Here is a 27,953-nt window from a genome sequence, read left to right on the forward strand (position 1 = left end):
CTCGATCAAAGTAGAACAATAGAGTTTATTTAATTAAAATAGATTAAAAACAGACTGTGTAAAAGAATTAGAATTTTCAATAATTTACTATTATTTACATTAGCAAGTGCTGGTCATTAGTAGACACAATGAGGAGGCGAGCTCACAGGACCCAGACCTTCCTGTGGTCCAAGCTGTAAGCTTCCCTTCCTCCCCATTCCATCCTTCCTGATTCATCAGGGCAATCATGCCACTGAGTGCACCAGGGGAGGAACTTCAAGCACCCTCGGTGGTGGTAACAGTATCACAGTCAGGCAGAAGAGCTCGGAGCTGGCAGAGAGAGGGAACTCTCCTCTGGAGAAAAACTTTACACTGGGTTCGTATGCACTTTATGGTGCATGCTCTCCCCTCCCTGAAGCCGGTGACCCCTCCCCTTCAGGGTTGACCCTTTGCGAATACTCCTTCCAGCTGACCCCAAACCCCGTTTCCAGGGAGGAGATGTAAAGCAAACAAACAAGCCACGCATCTCAGGGAAGCCCCGAGTGACTTAATATCCCCTGCCCTTGTGGTCCAGACCTTGGTGGCTTATCAAAAATCCTCTTGAAATGCTTTGTGCCTTTTGACACATGAGAGAAATGTGGGAAGTCAGAACCATGTGACTTGAGGAATGCTCCCCTCAAGTAGGCAATGAGAACAAGAGGAAGCATGGCCCGCAGGAACAGTGTGTCCCAGGAGAAGAGGCAAGCTGGCGGGCCGAGGGCAGGTAGAAGGCCTCTCAGAGCTGCAGGGCATGTGGCCTCCTGTTGCTGGAGTCAGCCTGGGGACAGCCTGGGGACAGCCTGGGGACATCAAGAGCCCCCTGTGCCTCTGCTTTCAGGACATCCAGGGCCTGGTGAACTTCAGGACCCTGGGAGGCCCAGGCTGAGCAGCAGCTTTGGCCCTTGGGGCCACACAGTGGACGGCATGAAGACATGCAGTCAAGGACTGAGGCAGAGAAGGCCTGATGGAGAGGCTCAGTCCAAAATGTCTGTCTCAAACGGAACCAGGTGGTAATAGGACAAGTTGGTGACGTAAGCTGCCGGGTCATCGCCGTTCTCCAGCTCAGCAGTGAACTCGCCGCCGTTCTCGAACCTGAAAAAGATGACAGAGGTGAAGGCCACCTTACAGGGCCGCAGCTAGAGTCAAGGACTCTGTGGAAGGGGACGAGGGACATCAATGAGGTGAGGTCCTTCCCAGACACGCGGCAGACACATGGGAAGAACCACGGATATACAGACTGGAAAACACAGGTGGCACTGTGCAGGAAGAGCTTCTGAGCGTTGGTGCCCCTGCAATCACTGTCCCCATTTGTTTCAGTGGGGTAGCGGGGCTCTCATTCTTTGTTTGTGGTGACATTCCGGCTCCTCTTCTGTGTCAGGCCCCCGTGTCAGCTTGGAGAGCAGCAGGGGGATGATGGGCAGATGTCGGCGATATGTCCTCAGGGAACAGGAGCTTGCAGGGACACCAGGAAGGGACACTACAGGGTGGTTTCCTATGGTCGTGGAGGGAAACTCTACCGGGTGGTCAAGTTTGGTGTGATCTAGGCTGACTCAGGCTCAGGAGGATGAAAATTGCGTGGATGTGGGGAGTTCACACAGTGTGTGCACAGCACCATCCTGAACTTCCCACCACCTCCTCTGCCTTCATCACCCACCTCAGACCAAAGGATGTCCTGAAGACGGGAGGAAAGAAGGGACGCTTGGGGAACTGCTGATGGAGGAGGGTCATCTGTCTATGTGTTACTTTCATTGGTTAATAAAAAGACTGCCTTGGCCTTTTTGATAGGCCAGCAGTTAGGTGGGTGGAGTAGACAGAATAGAATCCTGGGAAGAAGGCAAGGAGAACAGACACCACGCAGCCAGCCGCCAGGTCAGACATGATGAATCTTTCCCGGTAAGCCACGACCTCGTGGTGGCACACAGATTATTAGAAATGAGTTAGAGCAATATGTAAGAGTTAGCCAATAAGAGGCTACAGATAATGGGCCAGGCAGTGTTTAAAAGAACACAGTTTCCGTGTAATTATTTCGGGGTAAGCTAGCCAGGATCCCGCCATTCCTTATTACTATAAACTGCCAAAATGGCTCAGGACCAGCACTGCCAAGGGCCCTGTTGCCCCTCCTGTCCCACCTCCATCAGGCACACCACTCCCTCAGTGCTTACTCACTGGTGCCCACCTTCCTTCTGGGTCTAATTAGCACGCTCTCTGCAGAGACTCCACTGCATGGCAGCCCCTACTCACAGCCCAGGGCCACGTGGTAAGCATCAAGTGCCACCAGCCTTCCAATCTCTGAGGGTTCACCAGCCTACTTCTAAGAGACTGACGCGCATTCTGGAGCAGTTACCGGGAATGCTGAAGAATTTCACAGAGGGCATGATGTTAGAAGCTTGCATGAGCATGTGGTGAGAAATTGTGTTGACAGAGTAATCCCCTGACCTGCCTAGCCACTAGGCATGCCTGGCCAAGACACCACGGCATGCTGCACCCATCACATGCAGTTCCTTGGAGCCCTCTGACTGTCAGGGATGGGACACACTGAATGAGTGTTAAGAAAAGAGAAGTCTTTCAGCTTTGTGTGACGAGGTGCTGGCCAGGAACTGTCGTGGCAGTGGAGTCAGCTGGAGACCTTTTCACACCACCAGCTGCTACAGGGCCTAGGTCTGCCTCCACAGAATTCCCAGGGACACCCAGAAACAAAGCCAGTTCTCCTGTCAGCCTGTCTGAGGACTCTGCTACCCGAGTGATTCACCAAGGAGCTGACTGGCAGGAGCCAAACTTGTAGGCTCCTGCTGGCCTCTAGGTGGCAGGCTCTCTGCAGCACACTCTGGAGAGAAGCTCCATTGCCATTGCGGAGGTGGGAAATTCAGGCAAGAGTGAGAGGCTTTTGGTTGTCCAGCCTCAGTAACCAAGGCTCCTCTCTAGAATAAGGCTCTAACGAAGCACTCACAAACGTGGGAGACCACATGTGCATCACAGCCCTAGTGCAGGAAATGTAAAAGCATATGGAGCCTGGATCCTGGACCAGAAGATAGCGTTTCACACCTCAGAGCCAGCATAAACTAGATACTGGAGCTTTGCAACTTCTTCAAAACTCCCCTCATGTCTAGTGACTGGATGACTAGGTCTCTCCCTAGATCAATTAACCAAACTCTCACCAGAATATGAGGCAAGCTTTTAGAATAGGAACCCCTAAACAGGCGGAGTCTGTGGCTGGGTCCATATTGGAATGGGCCATGCCCTTTCCTCCCTGTAGAGCACCGCACAAGCCACCAGCTTTCAACCCCCAGTATGAAACCGCATCAGAAGCTGTACACTCACAGATGCTCTGTGGAATCCGCGTCCAGGAGCTGGTCCTTCCCGTTGGGTACGCTGTGGTCAATGACTATTGTCTCTGTGTTTGCCAAACAAAATCCATTGGACCTCATGATTTCTGAAAACCAAAGCCATAATAAGGTAAGTATTCAGGAGAGGTCAGCACTTGAGGTTTAGAATTTCAGGACTTATCATAGATTGACCGCTCTCAGCCTTGGCCAGAGAAGTTTCTTTCCACAGTGAGCGATTGTTAATGCAAACTCATAATTGATCACAGTGCTGAGAATAAGAGATGCTAAGTGCCTGTCCCCAAATAGGACATCTATAGCACCCTCTCCAAGGCTCAGGGAGTGTTGTGGGAGAGGGGAAAGAAAGAATGTAAGAGTTGGAGGATGGGGAGAGGGCGATACCATGCTGTCGTCTGTAGCTCTTGCACCCAGGAACTCACAACAACAGAGACTACCTGTCCAAGACTGAATCCATCAACACCTGTCATGAGTGGGAGAGGGACTCCAAAGGTCCCACCCCTTCCTGAGCAACTGCAGGCAGTTGATAATGGGAACCGTGGAAAGAAAAGTGATAGTCGTCGGAGGTGTCAAGTTGCTCTTGCTCAATAAATAACCTCCCACTAATGCTCATGCCAGCAACTCTAATTAGATAGAATGTGTCATTTTACAAAAAAAGGTCATGAAAATAGGAGGGGGAACTGTAAAGAGAAGGGGTTCTGTGTGGGAGAGAGAGGGTGACAAGAGAGAATATTGGGTGAGGGGACCATACAGCACATGTGTGTGCATGTGTGTGTGAAATTGTAAAATAAAACTTTAGAATTGAAGTTCACACCAATCTCCCCCTCCCCCATCACCCATTGTCCCTAGTTCACCCTCCCACTGCCCAGAGAATCCTTCTAGGGTTCAGACAGACAGATTAAGGTGCTGACACCAGTGCCCAAAGGGGCAGTGTGCGTCTCCCTGAAGGAAGATCCTCTGGCTATCAGAGCAACTTCCCACATGCCTGTCCCTCTGGGTTTACAGTCGAGGATGAAAGGAAGTGGGTAGAGGACTGGGCTCAAGCTGGAGGCAGGATCTATATATCACTGTAACGTGTGACATCACCGTTTTCCTGACCTGTCTGACCTCAGCCCTAGCTGAGATGGGGTTGACAACATCCACATCCTGGTTAATCCTAAGCAGAGTGACCTGCTGGCTTTGCTTCATAAAATCGTACACACACACACACACACACACACACACACTAAGATTTCTCCCGTATTCACAGATGTGGGTACTTTAGAAACATCAACAAACAAAAGTGATTTCCTGTTTCTATACCAACTATTAGGTTACAAGGGCTCTCCTAGGCCTGGACGGGCTGAAGAGAAGGGTTGGTGGCAGTCACTAAGCTGGAGGCTTAGCCTGCAGCCTCATGGCCTTGAAATTCTTCTTCTCCATGGGATACCTTCAAGATTGTATTTGAGAACCTTTAAGGATTTACCTAACTCTAGTATCCCATGATGTTCTGGGCCCCATCATGGCAAGCAAGCATCCATTTAGCTACAGACACTCTCTTTGAATAGCAAAGCTTATGAGGTTCAAATCTCTAATGCAAAATGGGACAGTGTTTCTGGACTCTGCACCCATCCTCCCTTTAGGCTTTAAATCATCTTTAGATCACATGTAATACCTCATAAATGATAAATGATATGTAAATCACTATTATAATGACCGAGGAGAAAGGGCTATGCTCGATCGGTAGATATAGCACTTTTCCCTAGTATTTTGGCCTATGCTTGGTTGATTTCACAAATTCTGAGCCCACAGATGCAGAGAGCTTACTATGCAAAACCCAGAAAGGCTTGGCTCTCTCTCTTTTATCTACTACAGCCTTGACATTTCAGAAGAGACTGCATTGCCTTCCCTCAGGAGCTCAGCAGTCTAGGTGCCATCTTGGCCTTGAATCTTCTCCTCATCTCTGGTCCTTGATTCTTAAGCAGGTGAGTTTCATTCTTGGGACCACCTCTGTTAGTCTCCTCAAGCCAGGCTCTTACCCTAAAACACACACTTAACACATACTCCAGAAAATGGGTGTGTTTAGTTCACAAGGTCGTATCCTCACATTGGGGACACAGCTGCCTTTAGCCCTTCCTCTCCTCCTGGCACACACAGCCAACAAGAGTATCTCTTCCATCTTAAGGGCTGGGGATATCGGATGCCTTTGTTTCTAAAGGATTATCTTAGTCCACTCCCCACCTGACCACGGTCTAATTTATTCCTGAGTATAGAAACTGGCTTTTCCATGAAGACATTATTACTTCCTGTTTATTTATTTTTTTAACCTTTCTAGGCACTTGGTGCTCCATTCTGTGAACTCCTCTCTGTGTGCGGAGAATCAGGGAACCACCCAAAAAGGAGTAAGGAGAATTAGGTTTCCTCCTTTCACAAAATTATTGTTCAGTCAGTTTCCCAAGTCCTGGCTGAAAAGCACATCAGGCTTTCTGGAGAAGGGGCTAACCTGGGTCTCCTGTAGCACTGCTCAGTCAGTCACACTGGTGAGGGGGGCGCTATCAGCTTTTGGCTTCCTCCCCTGCCTTCTTCCTCTTTCTTCCACTAAGGGGTGGGTCTGGGAACTTGGGCCAGCTACATTTCTTTGTACAAAGAACAAAGGGAAGATGCTTAGCCAGTGAGCTGTCAGACTGAAAACCAGCGAACCCCACACGAGTTCCGATTCCTAGCCTCCCCACTCAAAGGGGCGAGGCAGCAGAGAGTCACTTTCTTTATTGTTCTTATTAACTCTGACCCAAATCTGTCTGTCTGAGGAAGTGCAGGCAGCCCCTGTGCAGCCTCCACACCGCTGACTGACAGCCTAGGTCTCCTTCTCCCACCCCTTTGCTAAGGGAATCTGTGCTGGGGAAGGGATCCTGGGAGTTCAAGCAGATGTCACTGATGCTAGTCACTTCTGAACAAACTCCTGGAGCTATTGGCATGACTAATGTATACTGCGGAGTCCAGAAAGTATAGTCTATACTGGCCCCTCCCGAATAGATTTGGAACAAGTCACACCTCGGCTGTCTATGACAAAGAGCCTTTGGGAACATAAATGAGATCTAAAGCTCCCAAGGCCAGTTGGGCTCTGAGGACAATAAGTATATTGGTCTTCAGTCCCTCAGAGTCCCGCAACCAGGTCACAAAGGGACCCTGCTCAAATTACTAGAATTTCACAAAAGATGATCCCAGAGAAGCTCTTGGTCCCTCTTGGACCCCCACCATCAACCTCATCACTCTGAGCCACCTCTCAACACACATCTGTATCTGTAATCCTTTAATGTAGCCATCAAAGCTGGCTCGGAGAGCGATGGCTCACCGAGAAACACTGACACAGAAACAGGTACCACGGCAGGCTCCAAACCTCGCCAGAGACATGTAGCCCTCCTATACCTGTGCTAGGTAAAGCTGGAACAAAGATTCTGGGACAGTTTATATTTTTATCTCTTCCATTGACTTAACAAACAGTGTCTTAAGAAGGGCTGTGACTTGTGAGGAATTATTCAAAATTTACAACAAAGACAGACTAATCTTAACACGCATCTAATTGAAGGGGCCATCGGTTTAAAATGAGCACTTTGCTAAGAGTTGTTCAGTGGCGCTCTCCCCAGGGGCCGTCCACCCACCGGACAACGGCTTGAAGGGATGGTTACTCTTGGGCCAGTCTTCACGGGAGGGGGAGGTTGTGGTTTGAATGTGAAATGGCCCCCAAAGGCTTGTGTGTTTAAACACTTAGTCCCCCAGCTGGCCATGCTGCTTTGGAAGGTTGGGAATCATTCAGGAAGTGAGCCTGGCTGGTGTGAGTCACTAGGGGTGGGCACAAATACAGAAAAACGACATGGCCCCCAGGCTATTTTCAAACAAACTTCATGAATTTCTTGCATGTCAGTTTAGAACCCACAACAACAACAAAAAATCACTAAGTAGCTTACTTAGTGAAGTCACATCCCTAACTCTTGAAAAAGCTCATTTTCAAGTTAACCCCATCTACCCCTATGCAAGGATCAAATTCAAGGCCTTAAATATGCTAGGCAATGGCTCTGTCACTGAGGCACACCCCAGACCTCAAGATACTTTTGTACTCCTGTGTTCATATTTTGTAGTCCAGGTAAGCCATGAGGACATAGACAGGGCTCCCCTACCGTCAGCATTTCATACAGGGTCCCTCATTGCACCCAGGGAACGACACTGTCACTAGGGAAGAGCCCCTTCAGTGGGGTTTCACCAGTCTTCACTAATGGCCCTTTCTTTCTTCTGCTGCACATCTGATCCAGGACTCTTTGTTGCACTGAGCTAATTGACTCCGATGGCTCCAAGTCTTTCCTTGCTTCTCATGACTTATAAAGAATTCAGGTGAACTACTTTGCATCTCTTCCTGGAGCTGGATTCCCAGATGCTTAGAACTAGGTGATGTGCCATTGGGAGGAACCCCACAGGGCCTGTTGAGTGCCCCTCTGTGGAAATACGGGGTATGCCTATGTGCATGTGTGTACTACACAATATCCACAGGCCCATTATCCAATACTATTTACAAATATCTTAGAGAATACGTTGTTAATACCGGGAAAACCCTGATTTTCCTTGAACTTCCACCAACAGCTTATCTATCTGATCAATGAATATTTTTTAGAACATCTTTCAGTCTGCGCGCATGGTGCCGTGATTGTGGTTCTCCTAATTTGTACTTGTGGCAGAGTTTACATGTACTCTATACCACCACTCCTGCAGCTCATCAACTCTCTGATTCCATTTCTTCTGCAGATCTTCAGTCAGTCAAGGGAGCATTCACAGTATAGCCTTCCTCCCTCCTAAGTCCTCCCTGGCATCATGTTTTCAGTTTATTTCCGCAATAGAACAAAAGCACAAACATTATCCTTTTATTAACTGGCTGATATGTCTCTCCCCATATAGTAAAAATTAACGCTAACATTGAATAGGCACTAGATTAAAGAACACACACACACAAAAATGTATTTCCTTTCAAACCTTGAATGGCAACAACGTGATTTTTGCAATCTATCAGTCCTACCAGCCCTAAGTAGGTGGAGCTGAAACCTCTGTTTCCTTGGAGCTGCACAGCCACAGCCTCATTGCAGAACACTTAAGATCTGTGCTCTCTTGTGCTTAATAAACACTTAAATCAGTATAGGAAAGGAACGCTTAAGCCTGAGTGGTCATCTTTGATGAGGCCCCAGGATAGTAAGAAGATTTTTCAGCACAACCAATGCCTAGTGCCATCTGGTGGAGCCCTCACCACCTACAGCCTCAACATTCAAAGAGAAAAGTCTGGAGGCTCAGAGTCCAGGCTCAGTAAATCACCATCCCAAGAGAGGGAGGATCTGTGCCAACTCCATAACACCCACCACCTCCCCAAATACCAGAGTGCATGAAGAAACCCCTTAAGAGAAGGGAAGAAGGGTCAGGGGAGGTCTTGACCATCAACCTCTATTTTCTAAATGGATAGAATCGATGAGAATGGCCGTGGATGGGCAGAGCTTGCCTGGTGACTCTTGAGGGTCACAGTACAAACAACGACCAGAGTCCAGGGGAGGAGACTCAGGGTGTGGAGATGACGCGACAAGATTAAAATTCATGCGCCATTCAGTCTTTAGTCTGAGATGACGAGAAAGCAGGGCTTGCCTCTGCCAGTGAGGCTTTGAGAAGAGCACGGAACAGCAGGAGTCAGTTTGGGGGTCCTCGTGAGAGCACATGGGGTGAACTCCGGAGAAATGGAGAGGCAACAGGGAAAGTCAAAGGTCACGGGTTCATGGGAAGCCAGAACTCCTCAGACTGTGGGCCTCCTCCTGAGAGCCACACCCCCAGAAACACACTGGTCCATGAAGGCAACTGAGACTGGAAAACCTGAGGTGCCCACAAGGGAACAGTTTCCTCAAGAAGATGCCAGTGCTTCTGAACAAAGAACTTCAACAGAAATCAGTGGTTGGGGGCAAGGGGAGTGGGGAGGGGGCGCTGAAGAGACAGATGGATCAACAGTTAAGAGTAACTGCTGCTCTTGCAGAGGACCGGGTTCGAGTCCCAGCACCCATATGGTGACTTATAACTACCCATAATTCCAGCTCCAAGGGATTCAGTGCCCTCTTCTGGCCTCCATAAGTACCTCATCCATGTGATGCATAGACATATATGTAGGCCAAACACTCACACATATAAAAAAATGATAAAAAGAAAGAAATCAATGTGGAAGTCTTTGCAGGTTATTGAATGTGTCTGCTCCCTCAGTGGAGAGTGGAGCTGACAGAATGCTGCTCGGTGCATACACTCCAGTTAATATTCATGCTCTCCAATTCATATTAGGAAACTCCAGCTTGAGGGAGGCCTGGTTGATCTGGGAGCCAAAATAGGAAGGCTAGGAACACTGAAGGGTAGAGAGCCTCAGGAATGGAAGAAACCCATAGAATTCCAAACAGTTCACTTAGCAGGAAGTTATCCCTCAGACTTCTGCCTCACATAGCAACAACCCCACACCACATGTGCACACACACACACACACACACACACACACACACACACCATACCTTGCACCAAGACTTTTAGCTGCAGGTCATTTACAAATTCCCTTCTTGTTAGCCAGGATTCTGTGCCAACTCAGGGTTCCCAAACCAGTGCCCAGCCAACACTTTCCATTCAGGTCCACCAGTGCCTAAGGGGCAGATTCCCCAATCCCCCTGCCTCATTTCTTCCTACTCATTGTCCCTCCCATGTCTGGTCTTTTCTGATGCAGCAGCTCATTTTGCAGAGTCTCCAGAGCCAGGTATAACATCTCATGTGGTCTGCTGTCTCAAGGTGCACAAGAAGAACAAGATCCCTGCCCTTGTAGGCTTAGATGCTGCACCTCTGTCATGAGCAAAGGTCACTAGCAAGTTCTCACACAGCAGCAAGGACCTGTCACCAGTCCTTCTAAAACCACATAAAAACAAACTTAAAGCCCCAGGTGGCATCTGCATTCATCCCTTTAAATCCACCTCATTATTTTCAGTCTTACAGGACAAACACACGGTGATGTAGTCATTACATCATATGATCATTACATGATAAAATAAGGCAGGACAGGGACAGGGGACGGGGATTTCTCCAGAGACGGTGCCTGGAGCTCATCTGTCCCCTCAACTGCGATGCCTCCAGGTCATCTTGAAGCCATGTCCCACCCCTTTAAGGGTTCAGCTGTTCTCTTTCCCATTTTCCCCAAACCGTGAAATGATACAACACATAGGCCTAGGACTCTGCACTGTTCCCACTCAGACTCAAGACAGAAGCTTGTCTATGTACCACAGTAGGCAATCAGAGCCCCATTGGACAACCGGTGAGATTTCAGAGCCTGTGGTGACCCTGTAGGACAGACATCAACCTGGACAAACAGCCTCACTACTTGCGATCAGCTGGAAAGAACGTTTAGAGGTTAGTTCCCAGTTACCAAGGGGCCCCTAGGCCCTCACATTGTCCACTGTCCTTTAACATAATCCAGGAAGCTACCAGACACCGAACAGCCTGGATGGACCACCCACCCTATACACTCACAGCCATATCTAGGAGACCTCTCCCACCCCAGGTCCTAAAACCCACCCATCCAGCTCACCCCTGCACACAGCTGGCATTGTCATCCCTATGTGGTAAAGATACCACTACACCGTCACTCTGTCCCTGCCAGTCTTCCCTCCTTCCCCTACCCCTCCCACAGGTGGCTTTGAGTGTCTGTCTCCCCAGATGCCCTCTGTTCTTCCCAAGGGGGCAGCTGAGCCCACCCACCAAAATGCCACACTGGAAAGACCTTGTAACCACCACAGCCACCTAGAGCAGTTCTCCCATGCCTTCACTGCGGCTCTTACCTGATATTTTGACAGGACTTTGAAAGCTGGGTTGAATTTTATGGACATTATCATTTTTTAACACCTGATCCAGAGGTGATCTTTCAAAGAAGGTGAGTACAACCTCTGACCTAGAATACTGGGGACAAACACAGTCATTACTGAAGATGAAAAGCTCTCCACAATATATCCCGTGGGTGTGCTGGGGTGGGGTTTGTGCACAGAGGTAACCCCAACTGATATGATGCTCAGAAGGCAATCCAGGCCTGTGCAGGGGCTGGATGATAGCCTGTGCCCAGTAAGTGGATCACTGTAGTTTCTTGTTTACAAGAGACTAACAGGCAAGCCTCTGGCTAGGTGTGTGGCTCTGGGGAATGCTTCACACATAGCTGGTGGATCACACCCAGCTCTGTTGTAGGAGGCTGCCTATTCATTCCCCGCTGCCCAGACTGGAAATAACCACACAGAAACGGTATTAATTAAATTACTACTTAGTCTATTAGCTATAGTTTCTTATTGGCTAACTTTTATATCTTAATTTAACCCATTGGGCAAGGTTCTGGCTTGTCTGTTCCCAGTAGCAGTGACATGGTGTCTTCCTGACTCCACCTCCTTTCTCCCAACATTCAGTTTAGTTTTCCCTGCCTACCTCTATTCTGCCATGTGCAGGCCCACGACAGTTTCTTTAATCATTAACCAATACAAGCAATACACATACAGAAGGACTTCCCAGATTACAGCTCCCTCCTTTACTATCAGCTTGGTTGCTTCTACTTCCACCATTTGCCAGTGGGGAAAGCAGAACCTTTAAGAGCTAGGGAGTTCTGTCTGACCCTCTAGATGAATTCTTAGTTCTCCACATCAAGCTCATAGACTCAGTGTGTGAGTTCCAAAGAGACGGAACTGAACACCGTGGCTGCCAATGATGCGGACACTGTCCTTGGCTTCCTGTTCTAAACCTAATAGAAGAGTAATTCTTAGGTGAGGAAAGAAAGTAAGGGCCCCTGGCTGCTTCCAGAAGAATCCCGTTCCCTCCTGCTTCACACCTCAGGACTCAGAACCCGGTAGAGCTCACAGAAGCTTTCCTTCCCTTGATTGTCTGCCAGGATGTCTAGTGGAAAAGAAACACTGAGTGAGATGCAGGGACCTGCCTTTAAGTCTGGTTGGTGCTGGGACACTCTGGCCTTCCTGCCCCGCCTAGACACCTCACTCACCTTACACGGCATGCTGATGACTGTCTCGAGCAGTTTCTCAACCTCGTTGAGCCTGGTCTCTATGTCGTGTGCCTCCTTGATGGCAAGCAGTCCTAGAACAGAGACAGAAATGGCCAGGTCAGAGAGGCGAGCAGCCTATGATGAAATAAGTAACAGATACACAGCCAGTGTGTCCTACGATGAGGACGCTACCCCTATGTTATCTTCCACGGCAAAATGTCCTGCACCTAAGGTAGAAACGTCTCAATGTCTCCCATGGATTCTTGAAACCACAGATAGACCCAGACCCAAAAAGATAAAAGTTTTTGCTACCATAATTCAGCCCAAATCACATACCGTGCCCATAGCTATTGCTTTCACAGTTTGAAGTGAGATGGGAAAGCTACCATGAATTCCATCTCCATAATTTTACAGACAGGCAATGCCCTCTTCAGTAGATCTTGGCTACCTCAGCCTGCATTTGTAGGGTTTGCTTTTGGGTTTGGTCTCATTTTGTGAGACTATTCACCTCTTCTCTTGCAGACAGGCTTTGTAGCTGCTTCTCTTTGCGTGCCCCAATGACCAGCATCACCAGTCTCCCATTCTACGGCCAGCATTAAGCAAAATGTTGCTGGGGGGTGTGGGGGGATGACGACATAGGACCCTGAGTACTGAGATCCCAAGACAGCTGCTAATGATTGGTGGCGAGGTAGCAAATACAGCGTGCAGACATGAGACAGGGGAACCATTCTCATCTCGGGAGAGTCAGGGTAGGGTGGCTTAATTCATCATACTACTCATAGTGGCATGTGATTTGAAACTTGGGAGCTGTTTGTTTTGAGAACTCTTGGCCAAAAAGAAGAGAAAACCAAGCCTCACATAGTGGAGACTCGGTACTCGTTCAGCCTTGTGTGTGCCAAGGTCCTGAGCTACCCCTCCCCACTGTGCACATCAGTGATGTGTGACTCTCCTGCTACCGATGCCACACATCCCAAAATGACATTGGAAGGAGGACAAGGGTGGAAGATCCCCTGCACTGGGACATTCTGGGGCCATACCACCAACGCCTGCACACAGTCAGAGCTTAGCCAGGGACCCCTCGGTTGCCATCAACAAGATGGCTGCACACGGGGTGGGTGGCCCAGGACCCATCAGCCCTGATATCACAGGCAAGGACTCACTGGGCTAGTGCCAGCTGCCCAGACCACAAGGCCTATGAAAACGGAGCCCATATTTAGGCAAGTCATCTAAATGCAACGTTCAGAAGGGAAAAAGGTCTCAAAGAAAGTCCATGTGGGTATGAGTCATGACCCTCTCCAGGAACCCAAGCACCAGTGCTTGTTATGGGCACCACAGGCTCTGACTGGATGTCGGGCTATGTGGTACTTTATTTTTAAAATCTTATAGCTCAAGGCTATAATTGGGAGATGTGGAGTTTTCTGTCTCCCACGAGCAATACAAATGTAAGACTTCCCACTTTAGCTTCCCCTACCAGCTTTCAACAGATGGAATTATGATTCCTTTGTGTACTAACTTTGTCCAAGACTCTGTATGACCAGAATGGCACAATCCCCACAGTCTGCAACAGAACCCCAGAGACCTAGATCCCAGAACTATGGTCAGTCTCCAAAAGTGTCTCTCAGATTCTGGTTTGGTTTTGTTCACAAAAGGTAAAGTGTTAAGGTTTCAGGTAACTGATCACCTAGATCAACAAGCATGATCAAAATAACTTTACCAGAACACATAGTTCCTGGGAGCTCCTACCAGATACAATGAGAGGGCATTTCTGAAAGGTTAGCCTAGGCTATCCCTAATGTCCATGCCAGTGCCTCCTTCACATGGGCCTCCAGGTATGCAAGTACTGCTGCTTGTTGATAGCATTGTTGATAGCATTTCCTCTCCCTCCTTCCCTCCTTCCCTCCCTCTGTCCTCAGCCACACAGGCCATAGGTGGTCAGCCATGGAATGTGAAAACCAGAGGTGACAGAGTGGGTTGTGACTGCTCCACTAGAAAACCCCAGGCTTCATATACTCTGCATTTGCACACATTTAAGGACAACACCCTGGCCATACCCAGAGAAAGGGACTGGGCCACTCTCCCCCCTTCCCAAGTCCCACCCTAACCCTGTCTGTTGAAGAAAGGAAAAGAAAAGCAGAAAACACCAGGGTGCCAGAGTTCCTGAATGTCTTCTCAAAGCTCTGGGCTCTTCAAAGAGAGAAATAGAAAGTCATAAGAGGCATGCTGGTGTGTTTGGGGCACAGCATGGTATGAAGGGCAGTGTTCCATAAGAGACATCACCTAGGAACAGCACAGCTGGTGTATATGTATTCACAATGTTCACACAATGACAGAAATCAATGACACCTTTCTCACTTTCTCACGATCATTAAGAGGGCAAGGCTGTGTGCACACATGAGGAGGATGAAGGTGTGGGGGTGTGGCTGTGTGTGTACATGAGGATGCAGGGGTGTGGCTGTGTGTGCACATGAGGATGCAGGGGTGTGGCTGTGTGTGCACATGAGGATGCAGGGGTGTGACTGTGTGTGCACATGAAGATACAGGGGGTGTGGCTGTGTGTACATATGAGGATGAAGGTGTAGGGATGTGGCTGTGTGTGCACATGAGGATGTAGGGGGTGTGGCTGTGTGCACACATGAGGATGCAGGGGGTGTGGCTGTGTGCACACATGAGGATGCAGGGGGTGTGGCTGTGTGCACACATGAGAATGCAGGGGATGTGGCTGTGTGTGCACATGAGGATGAAGGTGTTGGGGTGTGGCTGTGTGCACATGAGAATGCAGGGGATGTGGCTGTGTGCACACATGAGGATGAAGGTGTGGGGGTGTGGCTGTGTGTGCACGTGAGGATGCAGGGGGTATAGCTGTGTGCGCACACGAGGATGAGGATACAGGTACTATTCTTTGCACTAGGACACTTTGAACATCATTCCTTGTTACAGAGTAGTCTGCAGTGGACAGAGCCAAGTCAGAGCTCCTTGGAAAGTTATTTTTAAGGAGGGGGAAAAAATCACATAACAGTCCCACAGAGCTTCTTTCTTCAAAGAAGCAACGCTGTCCTCTGGTTTCCAAGAACTGCAATTCTAGACAGGAGTCCATTAGACTGACATAGGACCTACTTTCATTCTCTGAAAGCATGATTCCTAGGAGACCAACCTCCTGTACAGTCAGTGTCCAGCCAGCCTACACCTCTTTACAGGTGGGAGCAGCGTCTGGGTTCTTAATGAAGGAGCTTGATTCTAGCTCATTAGCTGTGATGCCAGAGCCCTGGTTATGCCTCTGTTTCTCCTGGTTGGATTTACAACCACTAACAGAGAGGCAAATACACTCTGCTCTAGCCAGCATAGTGGTTTGAATGAGAATGTCCCCAGATAGGCTCAGATGTTTGAACACTCATCCCTCAGTTGGTAACGCTGGGGAGGGTTAGTAGGCATGGCCTTATGGGAAATATGTCTCAAGAGGCAGGCTTTGAGAGTTTAAAAACCCATACCATTTCTTGTTGTGGGAGTAACTTCCGCTGCCTCAACCAATAGTCACTGAAATGCTGAAATACGAGCCCATAGTGCAGCGGGGAGCGACTTCCGCTCCGTCAGCCAATAGCTGCTGAAATACCAGCCCACTGGGGCGTGGTATATTTCTCTTTTAAAAAGAGAAGCAGATCCGGATCAGGCCCTCTTGGTTCCGGCTCTTGGTTCCGGTGCTTGGTCCCGGCTCCTGCTCCCGGCTCCTGCTCCAGCGACTAGGCTCCCTTCCTGACAGTTTATGGTGTATGTAAGTTTTACCCCCCAAAATAAATAACCCCTTAAAACATAACTGGTGTGGGATTGATTCGCCGATAATTGACGCTCACGTCTTCTTGCTTATGGCTCAAAATGTGAGCTCTCAGCTCCCGGCTCCTGCTGTGTGCCCACCACTCACTGCCATGCTGCCCAAGCCATTTTGGACTCTGGAGCTAAAAAGCGCCCTAAGCTCTTCCTTCCATGAGACGCCTTGGTCACTGGTTCCTCACAATAAGGGGAGATCATCGAATACAACCAGTCTAGGGCAGTCAGAGCACAGGGAAAACAGAGAGCACCCAGTGAACTGTGAGTTTCAGATAAACAAGGAGGCACGCCTTAGTATAAAGACTGTCCTACTGAAAAGATCGCCTGCTGCCTGTCTCATGTTCAGCACGAACTTCATGCCCTGCATTCTGTCTTTGCTCTGACCCATTTTCCTGGCTGCAGGAGAGAAAAGCACAGGCACCCTTCAGTCCTCTAGAGACAGCCGTCGGCACGTTGGCCCTGCTGGCTGTGACCCCAGCCCATCTCACCAATTCCATGCCTTGCCAGTTCTCACAGCTATGGGACAACACTGAGAAACAGGCCCTGCTGGCCAACAAGTCTCCAGTGCCCACAGTCAGAGGCACAGGTAGCTTTCAGACTGCAAAGCCCTTCAGGTTAAGCTGCATCTGCTTCCTCAGACCAGTCTTTATGATTCTGAATGAAAACCGAGTGGTGTTCTTAGCAAAAGTAACAGGGAGAGACATCCAAATGGGGAAGGAAAGCCTGTGAGATGCTCGCATGCAAGCTCCGCAACGATCAAGTTGGCATTAGGTTGGCTTTCTTAAGGTGCCTCATCCCATCTGCAAAAACCACTCTCGCTTGAGTGACAAGGAACACTGACCCCTTAACCGGCTTTGCAAAATGGTGGATTCCTCTGTTTGTCAAAACTTTCCTCACAGCCTGATGACCATTGCTGCAGTTGCAGCCCTGGGCCAAGGAGCACAAACTCAAGAAGCAGGAAAGAGGCAGCATTCAGCATCCTGTCCTTACTTATCAGCCCCTAGGCCAGCAAAGCACGGAGGAGTTACCAAACCCCAAAGCTCACAGCACCCTTCCCTTCAATCATTTTAAAAGTGTTTTCTATCAAAAAATATTTTCACATGAAATAAACACAGACACACACACACACACACACACAGACACACACACACACACACACACACACACACACACACACCCCTCCCTCTACTCTGTGACTGAAATGCAGAAAAAGAAATAAATTTGCCCCTGGAAACTTCTTGCTTTACACTCCTGGGGTTTCTTAGTTTCACAGCTGGTGGGATCCCCGAATACCTGCAGCCACCACGGTAATAATAATTAGACTCTGCAAGCAACATCTGTGAAAGGTAGAGTTCTGAGAGCCGTCTTCCTGTGGGTTTCTGTTTTAATTTTCAGGGACAGGCGACAAGCACCATGGGTCTGAGCAGGTTGGCCACTAGCACAGTACACTATCTGCTCGTATTTGCATATTTTCCTATTGCACCTGCTGAGTTACTCCCTTGGAATTTAAGTCACTTGGCTCTGAAAGGCTTAGGCTGGCTCTTGCAAATCTCACATGTGTCTAGTAAGATACAATTTGAACTTTACTTTTTAATGTACTTAAATACAATAGCTTTACAGTTCCTGATACTTCTTTCTGGGTTGTATACTCCCAAGTACTATTAGTAGTTTAAGAAAAGTCAGCCTGGAGCTGCCCAGAGGCCCTTTCTTCCTAAAGGGCTTTAGCCTTGCAAGGAAAGAACAGAGAATTAATTTGTGCTTAACTGATTTCATCAAAAGCAAACACCTGCTTCATTCCTGGAACCGAAGCTGGATGAAGCAAACGTAAACAACTGTGCTTTCCAAGTCATGTCTAACATGGATTTGCTAGCTGGGATCATAATGGTCGATACTTCAGGAGGACAAGAGAGTTGTGAATGTGTACAGATGCATTCAAAAAATAAAGTCACATTGGGAGGCTGTAGTTCCACAATTGGCCAGCAGAGGGTGACAACACATCGCATAAGCCTAAGGATTTCAATCACAAGCTCATAGAAATGACACTTGCCCACTATTCAACATGGGGAAAAATTGACCCAGAAGGCTTCATAGTCCCTGAAATTTGCCTTATTTCTGAAAAATTAATTACTCACGTATCCTCAACTTTTAAAATGTACCAACACATAGTTTGTGACACAAGAATTTTACCCAAGTTTAGCACAGTTAAAAGCTTGAAAAATTATTTTCAATATGATATATAAACTTCAGCAAGCAATTTACATGATATATAAATATTCAGGGGCTAAATGTTGACCTGGTTGTGCATGGTGGTACATTGCTTTAAACCTAACTTTCAGGAGCAGAGCCAGGCCTTGTCTACACAGGGAGTTCCAAGCCAGCTAGAACTACATAGGGAAACCTTATCTCAGAAAAGAGTCAGTTCACCCTCTTTTAGGATGGGGGGGTGGTGGGAGGGTGTGTGGAGGGGATGGGAGGAGGGAAGAGAGTGGAAATTTGGATTGGTATTTTTTTTAAAAAAAAATCTAAAAAAAAAAGAGTCAGCCTAGAGCTGCTCCCCCCCCCCCCCCCCCCCACACACACACCCTGCCCTCAGCCAGAGAGGTGGCTTTATTCCTAAAGGGCTTTGGCCTCACAAGAAAAGAACAGTCTGTGACTGTTTTATAATTGGCTGCTTTGGGCAAAAGTAAACACCTTTACTCTAGGAACCCAAACTGAATGAAACAAGCCCAAACAAATCTGCTTCCTAATCTACGAAACCCGAGTCTGAGGTCCCAGGTTTCTGTTAAACAGAGCTTGGTCCCCACACTAGTGACAGCTGCCTCAGGCTTCCTCGGCAGAAGACATGGACTGGGTGGGGGATGGGATGCGGTGGGGCTGAGGGTGCACTTCTAACCTGAGTGCTTCAGCAGAGGGATTCTAGTCATAAGGGCAAGATGCGGCCGAGGTCAGAGAAGTCCATTAAGTAATGTCCACGGCCCACAGCACCTGCCTCCCTTCAGCCGGAAGACGTTTTTTTTTTCTGACTCCCCCACAAAGGACAGCCCTGGGGGAAATTTTCTCTTGGGACCAGACAATAAGTTACACTGAAATGGTTTTTTGTTCATTTAACAAATGTGCCCATCAACACACTGCACACAGAAGTCACAGGGCTCTCAGCAGCATTCTTTTGTGCGCTGCAGGAGAGGACACACAATCTTGGGCCTGGGGGTTACTAAAAGCCTGAAAACACACGTATTTTAGAGACAACATACTTCAAAATTTAAAAAAAAATCAGCAATTTCTAAATATCTATTCTCTTTTCCTCCTTCCCTCCCACCCTCCTTCTTGCTTGTTGGCTGGCTTGCTAGGGATAAACCAGGCTTTGAACACACAGGCAAGAATTCCTTCTACTAAGCAGGAACCCCAGCCTCTAAACAAGGCTCCTCTGGGGGTTCTCAAATCCTGGAAAAAGGCAGGGACTCTTTGCTCAGCGCAGTTGCACAACATAAGCGCATGGCACGCACATGCACACGTGTGTGTTGACACAGGGCAGAGCAGCGCTGCACACCAGCTAACTGGTCACTGGAGCCCTAGCACAGAAGACTCTGGCTGGTGGGTTTGCTCCTCCCTTCTGTCCGATTGGTCTGGGCACAGCCAGGCTTACAGAGAGGGATCAAAGAGGTGGAGGTGAGGAGTGACGTCCCATCCAGGGACCACAGAGGTGGAGGTGTCCCTCCGTGTCTCTCCCGGGATAAGAAGCTGGGTCCGGAACACAGGGGAAAGAAGCAGAAGAAGTGGAGCCAGAAAGAAACTTCCCTGGAACCCACAGGAGGAAGCTGCTCTTCCTTCCGGTTCCAAAGCTTCCTGCTCCCTGCAGGGGCCTCCTAAAGGGACCAAACATTTTGTTTTTCTCAATGGGAAAAAAAATGCATCTGAATCAAGCTTACTGATTTTTCTTGTTCCCTTAATCCCTCCTCTCTGTTCATTATTCTCCCCCAACTAAAGAAAAATTCCCTTCCTAAAACTCTGGCGGTTTTCAGAGGCCATTCACCAGCCAGGCACAGTGGCACACGCCTGTAACTCCAGCGCTTAGCAAGCCGGGACAGGAGGATATTAAATGTGAGACCAGTCTGGGCTACAAGGTGAGACCCTATCTTAACAAAACAAACAGAAAAACTCATTCATTTGGCCATTCCTTTCCCCTGTGCTGGAGAGCAATCCTAAAGCCTCCTTCATATGCTAGGCATATGCTCTACCATTGAGCTACCCTACTCCTCCCGCCCCTGACAGTCTGTCTTAAAGGCACAGGGTACCTGCCCATTTTCACCTCTCCACACCGGAAGGGCACACTGTCTAAAGTTCACAGATCAGAGGCCAGGTGATGATGTGGCCAAAACAGTGGCAGAAGCCCTGCCTCTCCTGGACATTTGTGCTGGTCACAGGCAGTCAGGAGGCAATTGCTGGCCACAGGCAATTGCTGGCCACAGGCAGTCAGGAGGCAATTGCTGGCCACAGGGTCTAGGACCCAGGAGAACACAGAGCGGGAGGAGGCCTGATGGATGAGCAGATGTTGAGAGTGAGGGAGGGACAGAGGGAGGAAGGAGTATAGAGACCCACAAGAGGCCCTGAGGCTGGGGAGGGGTGGAGTGGTAAGAGCTGAGGGGCAGAAAAGAGACCACAGCCTCCCAGGCAGGTTCTGGGGGACAAGCACCCCACATGCTTGGTAATTCTGTTTCTTAAGAGTGACTGACGCACACACTTAACCCAGGATTCCTCAGTCACTCAAGTCTGACCCACACCAAGCAATAATTACTAGTTTGGGAACGGATGAAGCCACAGGCCCAATCAGTTCCACTGTGGTACATGCTACATTCTCTCTCTCAGTCAGGGCAGAGTCACTGGGAGGGTGGGGTCGCACCTACAAAGGGCACTGTTGGGAGCATGAGTAGGCTCTTAGGTGGATCAGCCTTGCAGGATGCAGGTGGTGCTGGGCACCAGCGCTCTCCCCCCCATTCTCCTACCTATAGGCCTTTTATTGGGGTTGCTGGGATTACTCAGGGCATATGATAGACAGCTGAAGAAAGCCAGCGACTGTGTCTAGCTTGGTGCTAGGCACTTTGTGGCTATTACTCAGTGGGGCTCAATCACACCTTGTCTCACAGATGTTCTTGCAGCTATTCTAGCAAGAATGAGCCACCAGCAAGGAGAGAAGGGGAGGCAGGGAGGGTGGCTTGGAAGGCAAGTTAGAAAAAAAAAATATTTGCATGGACTGTCACCATGAAACTTATTATTTTGTATGCTAAATAAAAAGGGGGGCAGAAAAACTAAGCTTTGAGGATCAAGCAGATTGGCTAAAAGTCATAGGGCAAGCAGCAGGTGACAGAACAAGCAAAGCAAACCCTTCCCCCTCCCCACTACTGTCTAGGAGCAAATGTAGTGCCCTCCTATAGTGACCTGGCTGTGTCGCCTGCTTTGCCACCCAATCTCCCAGGCCCCCAGTGTTCCCAAACAGAAAACAGGAATGGTAATGGTGGGAATGAGACACTATGTGACAAAGTCCCTTTCACTCCCTTCCTTGCCCTGTTTTGTCCAAGGACTGAGACATGGTTTCCTCATCAGCGAAGGGGAAGGAGACTCCGATTCTCCAGACAAACAGGAAAAGGAGTTTGCATGTATCCATTACAAGACATGGCCTGTGACCACCCTCACCCTAGTTGGGGATGGGATGAAGACAGGCACCCGCCCTCAACGTCATCAGGACAGTTCACAACGTGAGCACACATACCAGTGACCCTGCCGCATTCGGGAGATGCTGTAGCTGCCAGGGCTGAGCGGAGCACAGAACTATGGCTACTCTGGCCCCTCCTCTTCCCACCAACAGGAACAAAAGTCAGATCAAGCGCTCTCCGGAGCTTTTCCAGACTGAGAAGTAACAAAACACAGCCTTTTAAGTGCTGGCAACTAAAACTAGCCAGTGGACGCAGAGTGTGACCTGAACATGCCAAAGACGAACAAAAATGGCATTAAAGCAGGGCTGGGAGTATAGCGCAGAGTGGGTGTTTGGAATGCACAGTCTTGAGTTCAACCCCCAGCAGACAAAATAGGAAAACACTAGAACCGTCTTGCTGTGAAATGGCAGTGCCAACACACGACAGTATGTGCCTTCCATCTACTGTCCCCAGCCTGCTGCTGGCCCAGGGGAAGGTGCCAGGCCCTTGCACCCTCCCAAGTTCAAGCCCACACACCTCATTTGCAGCAAGCTGAGCTCTGTGGAGAGGCACCACAGGCCTCATCTTTGAATCTCTCTGTATCACCGCCCACAAGTACCGTGACTACTCTTATTTCCAACTATGCACAGCGCAAGAACAGATTCCCTTTCACTTCTGAAACGTGTCTACCAAAACAGACAGGAGAGAACTCTCAGGCCCAAACTGGTTTTTGCAATGGAATGATCTAAGTTCCTGGAGGGCAGCCTTCGGGCACAGGGTTGGGGGTGCCTTGCCTGCGGGCTTACAGTGAGGCCCAGTAGAGACATAGAGGCAAGTATCTCCTTCAGCACCTCATGGAGAAAAGCTGTAGGTGCAGGCCACTGGACCAGCTGTCTTAAGTTCTAACTGGTTCCACCTACAGATGGAGAAGACAACCCAGGTGTCATGGTTATCCAAGGCATAGTACAAGGGCTATGGCATGAAATCAGGGAAACAGGAACCAAGTACAGCCAAGAAATCATTTATGGAAAAAGAAGAGAGGCACCAGGTGGTTGTGGCACACTCCTTTAACCCCAGCACTTAGGAGGCAGAGGCAGGCAGGCTGTGAGTTCAAGGCCAACGGTCTACAGAGTGAGTTCCAGGACAACCAAGGCCACACGAAGAAACCCTGTGTGGGGAATGGGAAGAGAAAGAAAGGAAGAATGGAACGAAGGAAGAAAAAAAAGAAAAGAAAAGAGGATGGGGAGGGAGGGGAAGGGAGAGGAGGGGAGGGAGCGGAAATGAAGGGAAGGGAAGAGAAGGGAAGGGAAGGAAAGGGAAGGGAAGGGAAGAGAAGGATGTCAGAGTGGAGCCTGGTGTGGGCAAGTCAAGCGGGTGCCTCTGAGTGGCAGCTGGCCCATCCATCAGGTGCCATTCTCCCTGTTTGGTAGTAACATCCAACTTCTCCCTGATGTCCAGGTGAGAGCAATGTGATGGTGACCTGGGGTACACCTTGGGAACTGAGCACATGTCTACGGCGTGAGAGTCAGGTGCTGGATCAGTGTCCAACCCTTCCTGGTCCGGTCCCAGTTGTGGCTTTCAAGTCTAGGGAGAGGCCATGTCCTGAGTACAGAAGATGCTCATCACTGGTGATGAAATTAAATATAGCAAGGACAGAAACGCCGTGCACAGGTTTGCATTACAAACTGTGCCACTACATGCCAGGTTCCAGGCTGGCACCCTCAGGCAGCATCTTCGGTTCAATTATCCCCTGAGGTGGCCCCCATTGCAGCGCAGGGCAAGCCCTGTGTGAGAATTCTAGGCTTGTCCTATGTGCCACACACCAAGTGTGAGAGACTTGCAATGCCTCCGTGGCTCTCTCTTCCAGGCCAAAGTGTCCATCTCCTTCTCACACCTGCCCCATTATGCCTGGTTCCAGCAGCCCTCCAGCAGCCTTGCCTCCCTGCTCTCCCTTGCTCTATTCCATCTTTCTCGGTGGCATCAACTAGAGCTCAACACAGATCAAATCAATTCCTTGGCCCAGAGCCCTTGATGATGAGGACCATGACTGACCGCCATCAGCCCCTCTCCTGCTCCCTAGCCATACTCTCCTCTCCAGCCACAGTGATCTCTTTATTACTCTGTGATCTTGTTTATTAATGCACGTCTCCCAACCAAAATGTAGGAATCAAAGAGATAGGTCACAAGGTTTTAGTTATTGTTTTCTCGTTTCATTGTTCCGTGCACCTGCGCGGTGCCTGGCAGCCAATATGTGACCACATAAATGAATGCAAACCCAAAATGCAGTTACCAAAGACTCAAGCTCACCTGGCCACCTTGAAATAGAATCTGCAACAGCAGAGGTAATCAGGCCAGCTCAGATGTCTCAGATCTGCAATGGGTGCGACTAAAAAGAGGATCAAAATACTTCAAGAACCTCAAATGGTCGACAGGAACGTTTTGAATGTTTCTGCTTTCAAATGCAGACCTTATGTGTGAGAAGTAAACAAAGCGAGAGGTCTCACTGTCAATCTGAACCAGTAGGCGATACACACAACAGAGGACTTAAACACAAAACACAGCCCAGTGATGAAAGGGCAGCAAAGTAAGAGGGGGACCACTGTGGCAACACAAACATAATGTCCACAGGAAGCAGCTCAACTCAGCTCCCTCCTCTCCCAGGGCTGGAGGGCAACACAGTAAGAGGTGATTATTTCAGCCCTAGGCTGTGAGCTACCAACCTACTGCGAGTTAGGTCTGGAGAGACTTGGTCTGGTGAAGAAGCGATACTTGACAGAAGCAAGACAGGTCCTGAGATCAGCACTACTCCAGGTCATGGAAACAGAAGGCCAGGAAGGTAAGGTAGTGAGCACTGTGCCTCCACCCCCTGCAGTGGCACCGTATCTCTGCCTGTGTCACCAGGACACATTAAAAAGCCCATGGATATCCACTAAGTATAAAACCACAGAGGGAGAACAAAAGTCCGATTCTCTCCTTCTCACATCTCTCTCACGGCAATTCTGGGGAATCAAGGCTGAGGGCTCAGCCCCTCTTCAACTGCGTGAAGATTCAGAAGCACAAGGTGGAGCCATGGCTGGTCCACTGTGTCAAGAGCTCAGCCTACGCAAGGTGGAGCCATGGCTGGCCCACTGTGTCAGGAGCTCAGCCTGCCAGAGGCAGCTCAGAGATCCATTTCCCTGGGAAGCTTCTTTAATAAACCAAGGACACAAACCTAACTCAGCCTAGCAATCTAATAAATACTTGAGACTCTGACCAACTGGAATTCAAATGCCAGCTGCATACCTTTCCCGGTTGAAGCTTGAAAATCCAGACAATTTTTTAATGCAAATAAGAAATTTGCATGGAAATGAGGTAGAATCTTCTTTTGCCTTAAAATGAGTTAGTACATAACTTCCCTGAATTTGAAGGGATCAAAAAAAGAAAAGGGGCCTTTCTGACTTTGTGAAACAGAACTGGGGTGGTCCTAGGGAAGAGTCACACAGAGAAAGAAGAATCAGAATAGAGCATGATTCCTGGTCACCCCTCCTCTGCTTCCGGGATTCATCTTTATTTTGTCTAGTCGCTACTAGCTGGACCTTTGTAAGAGGCTTCTGTCAGATAGGAATGGCCACCAGTGGCGGACAGTTCTAATAGTCACAGAGCAGGCTGTCAGAGACTCCCTTCCCTCCAGCCACCGGGACTCACCCCAGCTGCCCCTGCCACACCATTACCCCATCTAACCCCCACTTCTGTGCTCTCCCCTTTACATACTTGAAGGCACCTCCCATAGGCCTCGTTTTACTCTTTGGAGACTGCACGGGGACAGTCAAGCATCTGTGATTCCAGTAGTTTGTATAAATGATTCCAATAGTTTGTATAAATGCAAAAGAGGGCAGGTGAACAAGCGCTGTGGCTTCCTCCCTCCCGACAGCCCCAGGGAAGGCCTTTCCACCTGTGACTCCACACTGCCGTCACACCCCTTCCCACACCCTCTGTACCAGCCACCCTGGCCAGAAGAGGCTGGTGCTGACAGGAAACAAGTGGCATTTGCAGACTTACTGTCCTCAGACACTACCGGGCTTTTTCACTCCTCACAAAGGCCCCCTGGGCGATAGGTACTCTCAAAGCTGTAGACCAGGTTCCAGTTAGCCTGAGGTAATGGGAGTTCTGAGACCAGGCCAGGACTGCCTGGAAGTTCAACTAGTTTATGGCCTGCCTTGTTCCAGGAGAAGCCACTGAGTAAACCACAGACCTTTTGTTATGCTTTCCTGATCAGACATTCATTGAAAATTTAACAAATGGCAAATCTGAAACAATAAAAACAGGTCCAGTCTTGAAATGGCGCCCAGCCCCTGGGAGGGGCTGGGATGGTGGGCTTGTCAGTCGTGGCCTCCACACTCGCCGGCTTTGGCAATCTGTGCAAATGATGTGTCTGCCAGGGGATGTGTCATGAGAATGGAGCTAATTATCCACATAATCCACACACGGGTGGGGCATATCACCAGAGGGAACGGAGGTTATCTCAGACCTTAGCCAGACAGGCAGCCAAGAAGGTGTGTACTGGCTAACCTTGAGTAACTTTGCTCCAAGCTGCCCCAGAATTTGCTGCTTGCTTGGACGACTCTGAAAAAAGGTCCATGGATCTCGGAGCCCCGGGAGGCCACACACTGGCGGGAAGTCTACTCAGAAATTATCCATCTCTCCTGTCAGCAGCTAAATGCCCCACACCTCATTCTTCCCGGTCTCAACCAAGGCCTCTCTCTGGTTTCCTCCCCTCTTCCAGTCCCTTTGCTGGCAGTAGGAAAGGGGAAGCCAACGCTGTTTGAGAAAACAAGAGTCACAGCCAACCAGGACCGTCACAAGGCCGAGGAGGAGGCGGCCGTGGCTAATCAAATCCGAATGCCGACCCAGCTCAGGGGTGGGGACCCTGGGTTGGCCCGACAGATGCAGGCGGGGCGGTCTCCTCCTAGGAGAGGTGGGAAAAATTGCTGCGTGGCACTTCACGCTCAGGCTCAACTGTCCTGCGGCAGAATAGGGACCGAGACTCTCTCAGGGAGCACCCCGGCAGCGATCGTACTCGGTGCAATCACCCAATTCCGACACTCTATAACTGTGTCTACTCTCTTCAGCAAACCCACTCGAGCCGCCACTGGTTCTCCATAGCGGGGAAAGCGGCTGGAACCCAGTAGCTGTCAGTCCCGGGTGTCGCCTCGCAAAACTCTGCCTTCTTCAGACTAATTCTTTGGAACAGTCGGGTGAGAGTCCTGGTGACCTCGTCCCCTTTCCCACCCATCTCATTTATCCTCCACGAGTGTGTGTCTCGGGCTCCATGCCGGCTCCCAGTCCTTCCTGAACCACAGCTGGGTACCCTTTTTCGGGAAACCCGGGGTCTAGATGTCTGGTGCTTACCAGCAGAGGGAAGAAACAGTCTCAGTTTAAGTAACTCTTCCCTCTCTGACTTCATTGCACTTTGACAGGATCTCTTCGCTCGATTCCTCCCCCAGCGCCACTCCCACAGCCCGCAGCCCCTGGCGCCCCGTAGCCCCGGTGTCCCGCAGCCCCCAGTCCTGCAGCCCCGCACCTTGCCGCAGCGGCGCGCGCGCCAGCTCGGGCCGGTCCTCGGGGAAGGCGTCGCGGAGGCGCTTGCACAGGCGACCCAGGTCTGCGAAGCTGCGATGCAGGTAGAGCACGCTGCGGTCCGACCACTCGGTGCGGATCTCGAAGAACTCCTCCTCGTCGCCGCGCCGGCTGACGATGAGCCGACGGATCCCGTTCACCCAGCAGCCGCGCACGAACATGTTCACGAGCGACGTGCCCTCAAACACCGCCGAGGCCATGCCGCGGACCGCGCATACCCCTGCCGCCGGGGGCGCCCTCGGCCCCCACCCGGGGTCCGCCTGGGCAGAGTGGTTCCGGGCAGTGGCGATCGGGGTTGGGGGGCCTCCTTCTTAGGACGCGGTCGAACCCCACAAGGGCCGTTAAGAGTCCTTGTGGGGCGAGGTTGGTGCCCCGCAGATATGCCCCGGCTCCGTGCACTCTCTGGGGCGGCTGCGTGCGGTCCGC

General features: G+C 49.8%; 1 protein-coding gene across 1 annotated transcript; it reads right to left on the reverse strand.

Moving 5' to 3' along the window:
• Positions 1–5: 5 nt before the first annotated feature.
• Pxdc1 (PX domain containing 1) lies at positions 6–27,953 on the reverse strand. The gene is made up of 5 exons (XM_085699352.2): positions 27,472–27,953; positions 12,406–12,497; positions 11,213–11,330; positions 3,337–3,448; positions 6–1,110 (listed from the first exon to the last, which is right to left on the reverse strand). The coding sequence occupies exons 1-5, from the start codon at positions 27,725–27,727 to the stop codon at positions 993–995; spliced, it is 696 nt and encodes a 231-aa protein (XP_085555478.1). The 5' UTR covers positions 27,728–27,953; the 3' UTR covers positions 6–992.

Source organism: Myodes glareolus, chromosome 14, assembly GCF_982192425.1.
Source record: "Myodes glareolus chromosome 14, mMyoGla1.1, whole genome shotgun sequence".
NCBI lineage: Eukaryota > Metazoa > Chordata > Mammalia > Rodentia > Cricetidae > Myodes > Myodes glareolus.

What these genes read in the sequence shown, in the direction of transcription:
- Pxdc1 (XM_085699352.2), bottom strand. Translation starts at nt 27,727, where the DNA reads ATGGCCTCGGCGGTGTTTGAGGGCACGTCGCTCGTGAACATGTTCGTG. An exon ending in GCGCGCGCCGCTGCGGCAAG is followed by an intron (nt 12,498 to 27,471) that starts GTGCGGGGCTGC and finishes TCTCTGTTCTAG; the next exon opens with GACTGCTTGCCATCAAGGAG. An exon ending in GCGGATTCCACAGAGCATCT is followed by an intron (nt 1,111 to 3,336) that starts GTGAGTGTACAG and finishes CATCTTTTTCAG; the next exon opens with GTTCGAGAACGGCGGCGAGT.